The sequence below is a fragment of the Physeter macrocephalus genome, chromosome 6 (assembly GCF_002837175.3).
Source record: "Physeter macrocephalus isolate SW-GA chromosome 6, ASM283717v5, whole genome shotgun sequence".
NCBI classification, from domain to species: Eukaryota; Metazoa; Chordata; class Mammalia; order Artiodactyla; family Physeteridae; genus Physeter; species Physeter macrocephalus.
In genome coordinates, this window is record NC_041219.1 from 16,309,177 (window position 1) to 16,323,533 (window position 14,357).

At 33.3% G+C, this 14,357-nt stretch overlaps 1 protein-coding gene across 2 annotated transcripts in view; it reads right to left on the minus strand.

Moving 5' to 3' along the window:
* Positions 1-14,357, minus strand: part of PPFIA2 (PTPRF interacting protein alpha 2) — a 467,683-nt gene that overhangs the window by 72,534 nt on the left and 380,792 nt on the right. For both annotated transcript variants that reach the window (XM_055085240.1, XM_024122861.3), the window contains 4 exons: positions 11,549-11,786; positions 7,863-7,892; positions 4,438-4,568; positions 2,562-2,716 (listed from right to left, as the gene is read on the minus strand). In XM_055085240.1, the coding sequence (XP_054941215.1) occupies positions 2,562-2,716; positions 4,438-4,568; positions 7,863-7,892; positions 11,549-11,786 (554 nt within the window). The remainder of the gene's footprint in view (positions 1-2,561; positions 2,717-4,437; positions 4,569-7,862; positions 7,893-11,548; positions 11,787-14,357) is intronic.

Consider the following 14,357-nt stretch of genomic DNA (forward strand, 5'->3'; position numbering starts at 1 on the left):
CGAAGTTCACTTTATTACTCTAGCTTTTCAGATTGTTATATAAGGAAAATAATGTCCCCTTTACAATTATTCTTCTCTGTGAATTACTAAGAATTCCTCCCTTTCTGTTTGTCATTCCTGATGGAATTGAGTGAACATTTTCATAGTTCTACTTAGAAAGTTTTCTTCTTCCACACCTCATTTCATTTAAAGGCATCTAGCACAGTTACTCTCAGGTTAACTTACGTTTCTTGCATTTATGAGCTAAACTCTTTAAGAGTTCTAAATATTGGGACATGGTCCAAAATTTCAAATTTGGTTCTTTGACACCATCATCACTCTACCATATTACTTTCCATGCCATCATTTCCTATCTTCTATTTTCATTGGTAGAAGAAAGAACATTGACAGTGCTCCCATGTCAGAATTTTCTAGATCAAGATATTAAAATCATGATCACTAGAGATGTTTCCCTAATTTCTTCTGATGTGTGAATCAGCAGCACTAAGTGGTAGCCCCTCGGTTTGGTAAGTTTTCATGGTCCTCCCCTCACAACCTGGATGTACATCTTTCAGGACACAAGTAAACATGAATCCATATCCCTCAACCAAAGCACTAGTGGTACCATGTACCATTTCTTCTGGAAAAAAATATGACTTCCTGAAACCTACTTGTGCCTGTGCTTTCTTCTTATTTTTTCAAGTATTATTTTCAATAAAGACCTTTATTTTTGGTTTCTCCAGGAGCTTTGATTAACACTCAGTGTAGCTTCTGTATAGCTCCAGAGGTATAGATTTCTGTCTTTGCCTTCCTCATCAGCATTGTAGTCCTTACTAGGCTGCTGACACTGGCTTTGCTTATACTCGGTTGTTCTATGGAGTAAAACAAAATTGCTCAGAGCTCAGAAATCTTCTCAGGACTATAATGTGATCTTGAATAGCTATTGCTATTTTCTGACTTGGATGGAGTTGATAAGAACCTAATTGTAATTGATTCCCTTATCATCTGTTCTGACATAGAGACACACAGTCACTGAAAATGGTTAAAAAGGCTAAGTTTCTAGAAGGTTCTATATTTTTCTAGACTTTATATCCTGCATACCTTGATTTTGACTATGAATAGTTGTCAAATAAAATAAAACAAATTTTTAAACAATGTCTTGGCATGTACATTTTATATCCCCCAAGTAATCACCTTTTCTTTTCTTTCCTTACTCAATAATACTTTTCTTTTTTATATCCTAAGGGGTTCCTATCCTGAGAAAGAGAAACCCAAAGAGGATTTAATTCTCCTGATGGTAACACTCAATCACACAACTGGCTGCTCATGTGTTATAAACATCGGTTTCCTATGGCTTCTGATGTTTTGTGTGGGTTTCATGCTGTGGAAGTGGGGAAAGATATTTTTGAATAATATCACGGTTGTAAATCTGCAAAAATGAATATTATTCTCAGAAATTCTTGCGGTGCCAGGGCAGGAAACTAAGTCTAGGGGTTGGGACATTACTTGTGAATAATAATTCCTTTATTTCAGAATGCAAAGCGAGTGCTAAGAACTTTGTATCATTCTGTTCATCACTTACTATTAGAGGTAGGAGCTAAATCCTTTTCCCTGTAACTTAACTCTAGTTCTAAATTAAATAGAAGGAGAAGAGCAGGGGAAAAAAGAGGCAATCATAAATAACCAAGATGATGAAAAGGGATTTAAGAAAAAAAATAAATATGTAGAAAGACACCAAAGAAAAAAAAGACCAAGTGTATATATCGTCATTTTAGAAAATACATCTCACATATTCTTTTTGTTTCAGACTTTCCATCTATCCATCTATCTATCTATCCATCCATCTATTAACAAGGTATCTACGTATTTATATGTTTACCTAGGGTCATTTCAAATGTACTGATCTATTTTATTCAATTAGTCACCACCAATAATTAATTCTAACACCATCTCTATTGCCCGATTCTTCCCCCTGTCTCTCCACCTACATGTTGTTGAGTTTGTTAGTGGAAAGTTGTGACAGTTTAAAACAAAGAAACCTTGTCTTTTTTTACATTTTATGCCCTTTATAATGCTTTATTTTGACCTAAAAAGAATTCTTTTGGATTTTTTGTAGGCTTCTTAATTTTTTCAACAGAAAAGCTTTTAAATTCACACAGCTAAGCTCTTATACACATCTATGCAGTATACTCAATGGTTTTAAGCTGGTTTTGAAACATGGCCCTAGGACAACTATCTCAGTGCTGCAAATTACTAATACGTTCTTTACTCATCAATAAATAAGAATGACAGTAATGGCCCTTGGCTCAGAGGGTCCTCGTGTCTATCACAGTGTTAACATTACGTAAATTCTAGGTATTGTTATTAACAGAGAAATCAAAAGGACTGAAAGTTTTACAATATTCTTCCTTTGAAACTTTTGTCCAGCTTTATTCAGCTGTATTGGATTAAATACAGCTGATTAAAACAAAGTTTGTCAGGTAGGAAAAAAAATAAAAATATGAGAAATGAAACGAAAGACTGATGGATGCTAAGAAGTGAGGAAAATGAGTGGCAGTGGAAAGTCAAACGTGCATACTTACGGAGCTGCCCAAGTCGAGCTTTTTCTTTTTTACCAAACAAACGACCTATTGAAGACTTGATTCCTTTCTTCTTGGGGGCTTTGTGAAGAGAGTCTTGGCTGCTGTTGGCACTGCCAAGCCCAAGGCTTTCAGCCTCGAGGGAGGCAGTTAAACTACTGTAAAACACAAAAGAGGGCAAACTGCTTGCTTTGGTGTAGCATCCACAAGGTACAGAAGACTAAATTCCTTGATAAAAGTACGAAAGGAGGAACAAGTACACTTTGAATGTTATTTTCTCCTTTTTTCCCATGTTTTTTCTTAAGCATATTAAAGTGTGATTTCCTCAGGCTTAGGGCCCTGAACCTCCAAGTTTTCTCTAGAAAAATTTCTTTTTTTCCCAAATATATTTTTGTTATTTTTCATACAATATTAAACTAATCAATGAACATAGGTTGGTTTATTAATTTATATATTCTATAAATTAGCCCTTGACTCTTTACCTCTTTACTTCTTGCAGAGTTTGTTTTTTAGATCTTAAACATAATGACCTATGACAATAAATTTAAATATATCTAATAAAGTTTATGCTCTATTCTAGCCCATGGTTTTACTGGATTTTCCTCTAGCTATCTTTCTCTCTCTCAGTTTTGGAGACTAATTATTGAATTTTAAATCACCTGTGAGATTTTGAAGTAACAAATCATACATGCTAGTGATCACTGTATATTTTTTCTTACAGTTCTCAAGTATTCTTTTAGGTACATGATAAGCTGAAATGATTTCCAAGCAAGTTGATCTAGGTTCCATTCCCAGTCAATGTATTTGACACTGTATTAATAGGATAGGTTCAATGATACTGTTATTCTTCTTTACAGCTGTTAATTTGACAATATTGTGATGAGTTATTTAACTTTATTCATCCAAATTAATCTGAGTTCATATTCTCTAAACTCCAAAAGCTACTGCTTTTCATATGTTACAATATATTTCACTCTTTTTTTTTGAGAGTAAAGTAAGTGTAAATTTTGAATCTGGAGTAACTTTTTTCACATTAGAAATTAAAAATAAAACAGGAAAAAAAAAGTCTGCTGGACAGAAACCTCTGCTTTCAAAAACGTTTATTGTAAAACACATACTATTTAGAAGACAGATTCTTAAAGTATTAATCATTAAGTCATTACATTTGGTTATATCAGTTAAGTGTTCAGAGATGCTGTAATTGATGACAGTGAAAGAACATACATTTAAGATGTAAATTGCATGCTCAGACTTATTTATTGCATTATTATAGAGATCTGCTTCAATTTTTTAGGCAGATGGAAAGGACAGTATGAAGAGTTGCTATGACAAATGGGGTATTTCCCCATGTAAACTTTTCTTTTAATATTTCAGCAAATGTGTTTTTTTTTTTTTTCCTTCTCTAAGGAGGAGCTGTTATAGCTGGCACTTGCAGCACCAACAGGGTGATTTACATACCTGTCTGTTAAGAGTAATTGGGGTACAAGCATGGACTTTTCAGACCTTAATTATCCTTACACTAGAAACCAAACTTATAGTCTTGAATTAGAATCCTTTAGTTTTTTGTAACTATCCTAATAAGTCCTTCCTGTAGTCTGACTCCATTTTAATAGGAAATATCCACTAAAAGTAGAAAAGCTATTCTCATAAATATTGGCTAGTAACAAGACCATAAATATACAGTTAAGTTTAAAACTGAAAATTTGATCTCAGAATGAAAATTTGGTATTTTCACAAGTGACATTGTGGAGAGGGAGCAGAATTATAGCTAAAATCAAAAATTTTATATAAAATTTTAAGTAGTCTGATAACACTGAAAGAAGGAGGAATATTTTTGGAAGTAGAACATACAATGTGCAGTGTGCTGGGAGAGTCATACCTTCGGGCATCATTGTGGTAGGAAGAAGGGAGGGTGTGAGTCATCCTGATGGCTCTAGGGGTAGGGGGAGGAGAAGTTTCACATTTAATTGTTGCTTTATCCTCCCGACCATCTTCTTCTACCACTGCAATCTAGAAGCAAAAATGATACAACAGATGAACTCTTTCTAAATTTCAACTGAAATTGATGAAAATGGAGAATCAATAAAGCAAGGCTATTTGAGTAATTCTAGTATAAAAGCAGAACAAGAAACTTGGGGCATATAGGTATTACATATATAAATTCACATTATTAAAGAGTATGAATTTCATAACTATTTAAAAATTAAGACACTCCAGTTAACACACACACACACACACACAGAGAAATAGACTCACTACACAAAAATATTATTTAAGAGTAAGTAAACACCATAATCAATATCTAGGGACTATGAAACAGCTATCTTGGAATTCATTTGAATATATCAGAATGTAAAAGCTTTACCAAAAGTTATTGAACACATATTTGAGCTAATTCACTAAAAATATGCATAGTTAGGTTATCATAACATGGACATTTTTAAGTGGGAGATTTTTGAAGTGAGAAGTTGGTAAAATATAACTGTATCAGATAAAGTGTTTTAAATTAGGCTATTTAAATGTGTTCCCAGATGTTTAAAAAAACAGTTGCAGTTCATAAGAAAAAAGCTTTCCTTTTAAAGTGAGAATAATAAAAGGTAAGAACAGAATTTCTGCAAATTTTTTCATTTCATTACCTCTCATGGGAAAATTGACAAAGGCATACAGAGCACCATAAGCAGATGGGATGGAAGGGATTTCTTTAAAGAATTTAGTTCCGAGTCCGGAACAATTCAGGATACCATAAATTTTGTCAGAGATAGATACATAGAACTGTAAGAGTTTTCAACAATCAACCTAATTGTACAACAAAGATATTTTTAAAAACAATGCATTTTTTCATAGCACCATTGTGCATTAAAACATCTATCTACCTATCTACCTATCTATCTATCTATCTATATATATATATAGGGAGAGAGAGAGAGAGAGAGAGAGAGAGACAGATTGTAGAAAGCATAGCTAAAAGATATATGGTTCTAGAAGTTCTGATGAAGAAATTTCTCAATATGGCTATAATAAAATGTTTAAAGCTGTGTTCTCATCTTTTGTCTATACCATGTCTTGCTAGTTTCTACATTAAGCTATTATGCATAAGTGTGTTATATATGATAAAGACTTTATGTGTTGGAGAAACTTAATGAAATTGCTTGTCTGGGCTCTTGTCATTTAAGCCTAGGTTACTTTTAACAGCTTAGGCAGTCATCTTAATAAGATCTCCTCTCTCCATTTCAACGAGCACAGTGCCACCAGAATTGTTTTCAGGAACTGCTTTCAGCATGATGTCAACACTATGGAAAACCCTTTCTAAACTCACATCTCATCTAAACTCATCTAAACTCATAAAGCATATTTCTAAACCCTTCCTAATACGTACTTAAGTTTTCACAATTCCATTATCTAACCATGATTGTTTTCTACAATTGTTTCTGTGAAGCCTGATTACTTCTGTTTCAGATGTTTTCCTGAAACACAATCTTATAAAATGCCCTCCTCTCTCCACATGGCAGGTCAAACTAGGCCAACTTTACCAATATCAGCTTTAAAAACATCATACACAAACCATTTCTCTGAATAATGCTTAGAGCTCACACTATATAAACAAAGTGGAGGAGAAAAGCTTCAGAATCAGAAATGGATGTGAATCTTGGTTTCTCTTATTTGTTGAATGACATGTGCTAATTACTTATCTACTCTAAGAGTAAATTTCCTCATCAATAAAATAGAACTGATAATACTTAGTTTAATTTGTTCTTTTGATGTACAAATTAAATCATGCATATAACGCCTTACCCTGATATATATATGTATATATATATTCATATATATATATACATATATATGTATATATATATATAACAAATTTTAGTTTGTGGCTTTCTTTCTTATGACGTACCTTTCTTACCAATCATCTCTTTACTCCCTGAATTCCCTGAGACTATATTTCTGCATGGGACCTTCCTTTATGATTTTTTTTTTCCTTATACACACTGAAATTCTTTTACATCATCTGCTCAGATTTCTTCCTTTATTCCCAGTATAATCCTTTTAAGTGGTGGAAGAGGTCAAAGAAAAATAGTAATAACATTATGCATGGTAAATTTGACAGTTGAGAACTAACTGGTAGTGTCCAGGAGAAGATGCTAAAAGAAGATAGACAATGGAAAATAAAAAGAAATTCAATCAATCTAGGCCATGTAAGCATAGTATGGATTCCGTTAATTTAAAAAAAGTTCCCTGGTTCCAGAAGTATTTGGGCATAGGCTGACTACTACAGCTTGAAGATGCTGAAAATAGACTGATGTACTGGATGGTAGGTTGAACCTTTGAAATTTGTCCCATCTGATATCCTGTGAGTCTGAGCTCTGCCGTTCTCAGTCATCTAACAAGATGTCATTTTGTGAATCAGAACTGTAGTGCATTTTATTTCCTATACTCAATATTTATTCTCTTGACTTCATTCCAAGCAGTAAAGTAGTAATATTAATTCTATTTTTATATTTTCTGTATTTGTGATGCTCTAGTATCTGAGACCATGCTGAGAATGCCCATCCCAGGGCTAGCTAATTCCTAGAGATAGGTAACTATGTTCCTGGAGTGTGTCTTCCATATGCAAACCAATCATCTCCATCAGTACCTCAGATCCTCTTCTCTATCTGGCTCTTACATTCCAGAAGGCACTATTCCTCTGTCTTAATCATCCCAGGCCAGGTATCTGACAACTAGAGAGAGCCCCTAGACCCTACAGCTCACTGAAATTGTTCAAACTAGCCAATCGTAAACCTGCTTACCCTGCCTGTCCATTCCTACGAAAACCACAATAAACATTCCTTCCCATGCTTTCCTCTCACTCTTTCTGACCCCTGACCTGGTGCTTCCCCTTGACCCAGCATAGTGAAGCAGGTCCCTTGCTCTTGGGAAGTAGGAGTAAGAAGCTATCATTTATGGCAATTGTTTCTTGATTTGTTGGTCTTATATATCTGAATAATGGTAAAACCTATATTTTAAGACAAGCATCATTGTTGTTCTAGATATCGACAGTAAACTATCTAATTCTACCAAGAGAGATCTAAAAATTCTGTGGGAAATCGGGATATTTTAGTCCCCACAGTCTAATCATTATCCTAGAAAGCATAAACAATTTTATTTTGAGACATTTGCTCTTATGATCATATTTAAACAATTCAAAAACACTTAAATACTTTTAATATTTTTTATAAAATGCTTCAGTTAGAAGAAATATAATTTTAAATTTTAGAAAAAACAATGTTCAGTTAGTAATCAGATCAAAGAAATATACAGTACCTTTCGCCGATGTTTCCTTAGATCACTTGGCTGTGATTGGCAGTAATAAAAGCGACATAAAACAGAACCAATTAATGATTACCATTTGACCATGTCACAAGTTAAATAGTATCTATAATTTAACTATCTTTTTTTTGTTTTCATTCCATTCTTTTCAGAATAAATGTCTTTTAACCATTATAAAAGCATTCCTCCAGGGAGCTATTTTAGAGAGGAAACTTCCTAGATGGCATGTTGCAGGGGACAGGTCTTCATGATGGGATCATGTGTATATACATAAAACATGAGACATGAGACATGGACCTTAGGGCATATGAAACACATATGGAGTGAACTAGCCAGAAGTAAATATGAGACTATATCCTTCCGAGAAAATATAGATGGGAGTGAAGAAGACTGTGTAAATGAAGATCCAATGCACATATATGTAGTTTATAAACACTCCCTTTTGTCTCATCTACACAGGGCTTTGGACCTTCTCGGGGTGGATATGCTGTTCCTATGTGACCTCAAACTTCCTGGCATCCTAACAAACTCTCCATCCCCAAATACGAAAAGCTCTGGCCTCAGTATATCATATTTCTGGGGCTGCTGTTTTCTTGTCAGTGCTCTTTTAGAGAATTTTAAAAAAATAGTTATTTATTTATGATCCTAGATAAAACTTATTCACTTAATATTTGTTAATTTTTCTTATGTAAGTAAAACATTTTACTAAACTATGCCATTATACTTTACATTTTTGTTGCTATTGAAAAATGGGTTGATTTACCTCATTTAATATTCTAATTAGATATCGTTAACATGTTATTTATGCCTATGGATTTGTGGTGAGGTAAAAGTAAATATAAATAGGCTTTATTATCAGGACAAATAATAATGTTTGCAAAACATATAAACATATATAATATGAATGAATACAATGTCTTTTCAATCTCTGTCCCTAAAATTTCAAATTTTGCTCTGAATATTCAAACATGAATTATATGCAACAAAATTATTTTTTCTCCAATATTTTCTACAGGTAAAAGAAAACCTTCCTGTCTTTCACTATAACAATAACGAATTTGATGACAAAGTTTTGTTAGGTGATAAAGACTTCCTGGGTTTTATTTTTTGTTTTTCTGAGTCAGATATTAAACATTTTAAATATTTTTTTTACCCTCAGGAAATGCTCTAAATATCTGTTTGTTTGTTTTTTTTGAACTAGGTGTCTCTTATTTATTTATTTATTTATTTGGTTGCACCGAGTCTCTTAGTTGTGGCAGGCAGGCTCCTTAGTTGTGGGAGGCAGGCTCCCTAGTTGTGGCATGTGAACTCTTAGCTGTGGCATGCATGTGGGATCTAGTTCCCTGAGCAGGGATTGAACCCGGGGCCCCCTGCATTGGGAGCGTGGAGTCTTAACCACTGCACCACCAGGGAAGTCCCTCTAAATATCTTTTAAGTACTCTAATTATAGTATAATAATGTTCATTTACCACTGATTTATTTATAACTAACTGCTCAAGAAAATGCATGAAAGCAGTGGCATACTATTCATACATACACAAACATTATATCTAAATGGCTATGACTATATTATTTTATTATTATAAAAATAATAACACTGTCAAGGGTTATAATGCTAATATATAATGAAAATATTTAAAAGGGCAAAATACTAGGATTCAAAAATGTAAGGAAATAATAGCAATACAGAAATAACCAAAGTTTTCTTGATTTGAATGCTGACTAAATTATGCTCTGTGGGCCAATATTCTTACTGTAGTTTTGATAATAAGTAGGTCATCAATTACATATGGATAAACTAAGCCAGAGACAATATCATTTTTAGTTAATAAAATCAGATGGACGGTTCCTAGATTTCTAAAATAAGCAGATCATAATGTAGATCAGTATATTGGGTTAGTTTATCTTAGTACATTGGCTAAAAGTTTGTGCTGTATCTAGCTGGGATCAGCTCTGATTAGCTGGCCTTTGTTTGGACTTGCCATTGTCTGTGCTATCTACTTTAAAATATCTTTAATATCATGTCTGGAAATAAGCAAAGAATAGGAAACTCAATGGCTTAAGGAGGTATTTCCTTTCAAAAATTTTTTTTCATCATTTCTCGTTTATACAGATTTACTTGCAAGTTCCATAATTGTAAAGAGTTTGGATATGGGAAAATATTGCCTCACCATATAAACAGTTTTCTGTTTCAATTCTCAGTCGCAAAGTTAAAGAAAAAGATACCTAAACTGATAGACATAATAGAAATTTTATGAAGATAAAACTTTAAAACTTATTTACTTATAGGTAGTTTTCCCCTTGGGGTGAGAGTATCATATATATACATACACACATACATATGCACATATGTGTGCATTTATATAAATTAATTCTAATGAAAATAATTTTTACAGGTTTTTTTTTGCCACAATACACATTATTGCAACATATTTATGTAAAGATACCATCTAGAAATTGAGTTAAACTTCTTTGTTCAGATATTATACACACCCATATACACAGAGATGCAGTCATTGTGTCACTTTTTATAGAAGTTTCACAGCCTTCTGACCAGAAACACTATATCCACTTAATATTCTTCTGTCGTATTATTAATTTCTCCTCCATTTGTTACATTTGTGCTAGATTTTTGCAGTATACAAACTATTATTTGACCTATTTGCATTTTACTTAATCTCTATCCCCAAACTTCTATTTTTAATTGGAATTTTATTGTTTTAATAATATAGTTTTAATATTCATTACAAAACATAGAATTTTACCTCCATAAAGAGTTCAGAATATTTAAATCTTCATTATTGTTGTCATTTCAACATATTCCCAGGTAATCACAGAAAAAAAAAAAAAAAGAACAGTATATGCTTTTGAGTTAGCAAATCTGAAAAAAAATCCAGCTCCTCTTTACTAGCTGTGTTGAACAAGGACAATTTACCCATACTCTCAACACTTCAGTTACTTTCGCTCAAGATAATAATTTTCAAATGTTTTTGTTATTTTCAAATGTTATTTTTCAAATGTTATCACGAGAATCAAGTGACTAAACATCATGACATTCAGGAGTCATTCCACCTAACATTATTTTTAGCAAGGAGTACTTTGATTTTTTTCTCTCTTATGTTAAGGGTACTTCCTAATTTAGGTTTCCAATCTTTAATCCCAAAAGAAGATACATGAAATAAAGAATTAAAGAATAAAGAAGGGTGAAAATGTTGACATGAATTATAAAACTCAATTGGGAAATTGCTGCTATTGTTGATGGCTCTTCTTTTTAAATTATATTATGTATAATATAAAATTATAACATTCTATGTTGGTGTATTGAAGCGATTATAATAAATAATTTTTGAAACTTATTGTGTTAAAAATAACCCACCCAGTCTCAATCATCAAGGTATCAATCATTCAAGGTACCTTGAATTTAATGGTTTAAGTCATTCAGATTTCTGATGTGATATTTAGATTTCTGCTCTTCCATTTACTTATTATGTGACCTTGGGAAAGTTACATCTGTGTAGGCTTCATTTCCTCACTTCATAGTGGGATTAATATTTGTATCTACCACACAGGTTTGTTGAGAAAAAAAAATAAAACACACAGAAAGTCTTTAGACTAGAATAGAATTCAGCTAATGCATCAGTAATTCTAATGGAAGCAAAGGTTCTCTGGACACATCATACCAGTGTCATGACTCCCATCCGATCCATTTCCCTGGCAGGACTTCGAGGGGTGAGCTTTGGTGTTGAGTGTCCACTGGGGGGAGATGAACTGGCCAGTGAAGAAGCTGTAACCGAGGCAGTGATGGAGGTACCTGGGTGGACCCTTGCTAAATTCAGACCTTCCAGACTCACGCTAGCCACTCTATTCTCAATTTCTTCAGCACGTAACTCTGTAGATTCTTTTTCTTCCTGAATTAGTCTGAAAGATACAGTTTAATTTTGATACATTTTATGCTGTTATAATGTTAATTGGAATTCACTAAATAAATAAATAACTCTGTGAACATTTTATATCAAATCTAATATTTTCTTTTTTCCCTAGGCAATATAACTTTCAATAAATTCCAGAGACTTCCTGGCTGAAAATTAGAAAATCTTTCGTTTCGAATGATACATAATTCCTCCCAACTTTCATTTTGACCCCATTTCTATACTACCACCTGTTAAAACTCTTTTAAAACCTTGAGTGCCTAGTTAATTTCTGTCACTAATCCTAATCTTACATTTGTACTCAGGAACGAATATATGAGACTTTTAGAAACCCAAATCTCAACAAAGTCATTGAGTCTTACCTCCTATCCAATGAAAAAGTATAACTGATAGAATCCTCAATAAATGGTCATTCATAATTATAATTTGGCCAAATAAAATCCTGACTTAGCCAAGTTGCCTTTACATAAGCACCAAGCAATTTAATAATGTAGATATGAGAGACAGATAGTTAAATTTTTTAAAAAAATTCTGTTGCTATAAATGCTTTTGAGAAGACAAAACACTATTACTCTTTCTTTAAATAGGGAGAAACTTCAAGAATATGTATACATTATTTATTACAAAGACACAAAGAAAAAAGAACTGGGTTCTTTATTGAAGCTGGGTTGCTTCAAGATCCTATTTAAGTTGAATCTATACACATTTTGCATATTGATATAATAAAACTGTGTACCAGTATAGTTTGTTTGAAACATGGAGTTGGAAACCACCTCTCCTGAGATATTTTCCTCTTAACTACAAATGGCTTATTGTGATTTCCTATGATATAACCTTTAACTTCAAGGTTATGATCACTGCAAAATTTTCTTTTTACGTATTTACTTTGGAAAAGTTTGGCACTTTCTTACGAAACTAAACATACTCTTAAGTATAAGCCAGTAACTGTGTTCCTTCATATTTACCCAAAGGATTTCAAAGCTTATGTCCACACAAAACCCTGCACACAGATGTTTAGAACAACTTTATCCATAATTGTCCAAACTTGGAAACAACAAAGATGTCCTTCAGTAGGTGAATGGATAAATAAACTGGTACATATATACAGTGGAATAATATTCAGTGCTAAAATGTAATGAGCTATCAAGCCATGAAAAGACATGGAGGAACAATAAATGCATGTGACTAAATGAAATAAACCAATCTGAAGAGGCTACATATTGTATGATTCCAAATACATAACACTCTGGAAAAGGCAACTATGGAGACAGTAAAAAGATCAGTGTTTTCCGGGGGTTGAGTGGCGGAGAGGGATGAATAGGCAGAACACAGCGAATTTTGGGGACAGTGAAAATACTATGTCTGTACGATATCATAATAATGGATACACATTATTATACATTTTCCAAACAACTAAGAGTGAACCATAATGTAAACTATGTATTTGAATGATATGATGTGTCAATGTAAGTTCATCAGTTTTAACAAATGTACCACTCTGGTTAAGGATGTTGATAATGGGGGAGGCTATGCATGTGTGGGGCTGGGGGTATATAGGAAATCATTGTACTTTTCCCTCGATTTTGCTGTGAATCCTAAACTTCTCTAAAAAATAAATCAATACAAATACTGAGGCAAATTTACTCTTAATTTTAATTTTTCACTTACACAAAGAATATGAATTCTGTTACTTTGAAATTTATTTTCATGGTGCCTTTTTTTTTTTAACATCTTTACTGGAGTATAATTGCTTTACAATGTTGTGTTAGTTTCTGCTGTATAACAAAGTGAATTCATGGTGCATTTTAACTTCACCCAAAGATCAGAATCCCAAAGGAAGGTTTAATCAAGTAACACAGTACAACATTATTAATGTTCAAACACGTTCCAATGGAAAAACTGCCTCCTCTTCAAAAAAGAAAAAGAAAGTTTGTACTTTCAAATGATTGGTGGTAAATGATTCCAGAAAAACCTTCTGGTGAGAGGCAATATGGTTCTGCTATACAAAAAATTGTAGTTTTAAACTCTAGGTATTCTATTAATTGTAAAGGAGAGTAAAACTTAGAGGAACTAGTTGAGTAAGAGATAGATTGAAGTTTTTTTTTTTTTTGCGGTACGCAGGCCTCTCACTGTTGTGGCCTCTCTCGTTGCAGAGCACAGGCTCCGGACGCGCAGGCTCAGCGGCCATGGCTCACGGGCCCAGCCGCTCCGCGGCATGTGGGATCCTCCCGGACCGGGGCATGAACCTGCGTCCCATGCATCGGCAGGCGGACTCTCAACCACTGCGCCACCAGGGAAGCCCCGAGATTGAAGTTTGATCAAACAAAAAATCCAATGCTACCCAGATTTTCAGTTTATTTGGAAAACTCATCAAGGATTTCACCTTTACCTCATTCTTTTATATTGCTCTAATATCATTATTAATCTGTAAATTTTTCATATATGTTTCTTACAAAAGCTGTCCTAATTTTATTTCAGGAATTTGTGAAAATGCACATTCTTATTCAGTAGGTGTGAAGCGAGGTCTGAGATGCTGCAGTTCTAATAAGCTTTATTGGTG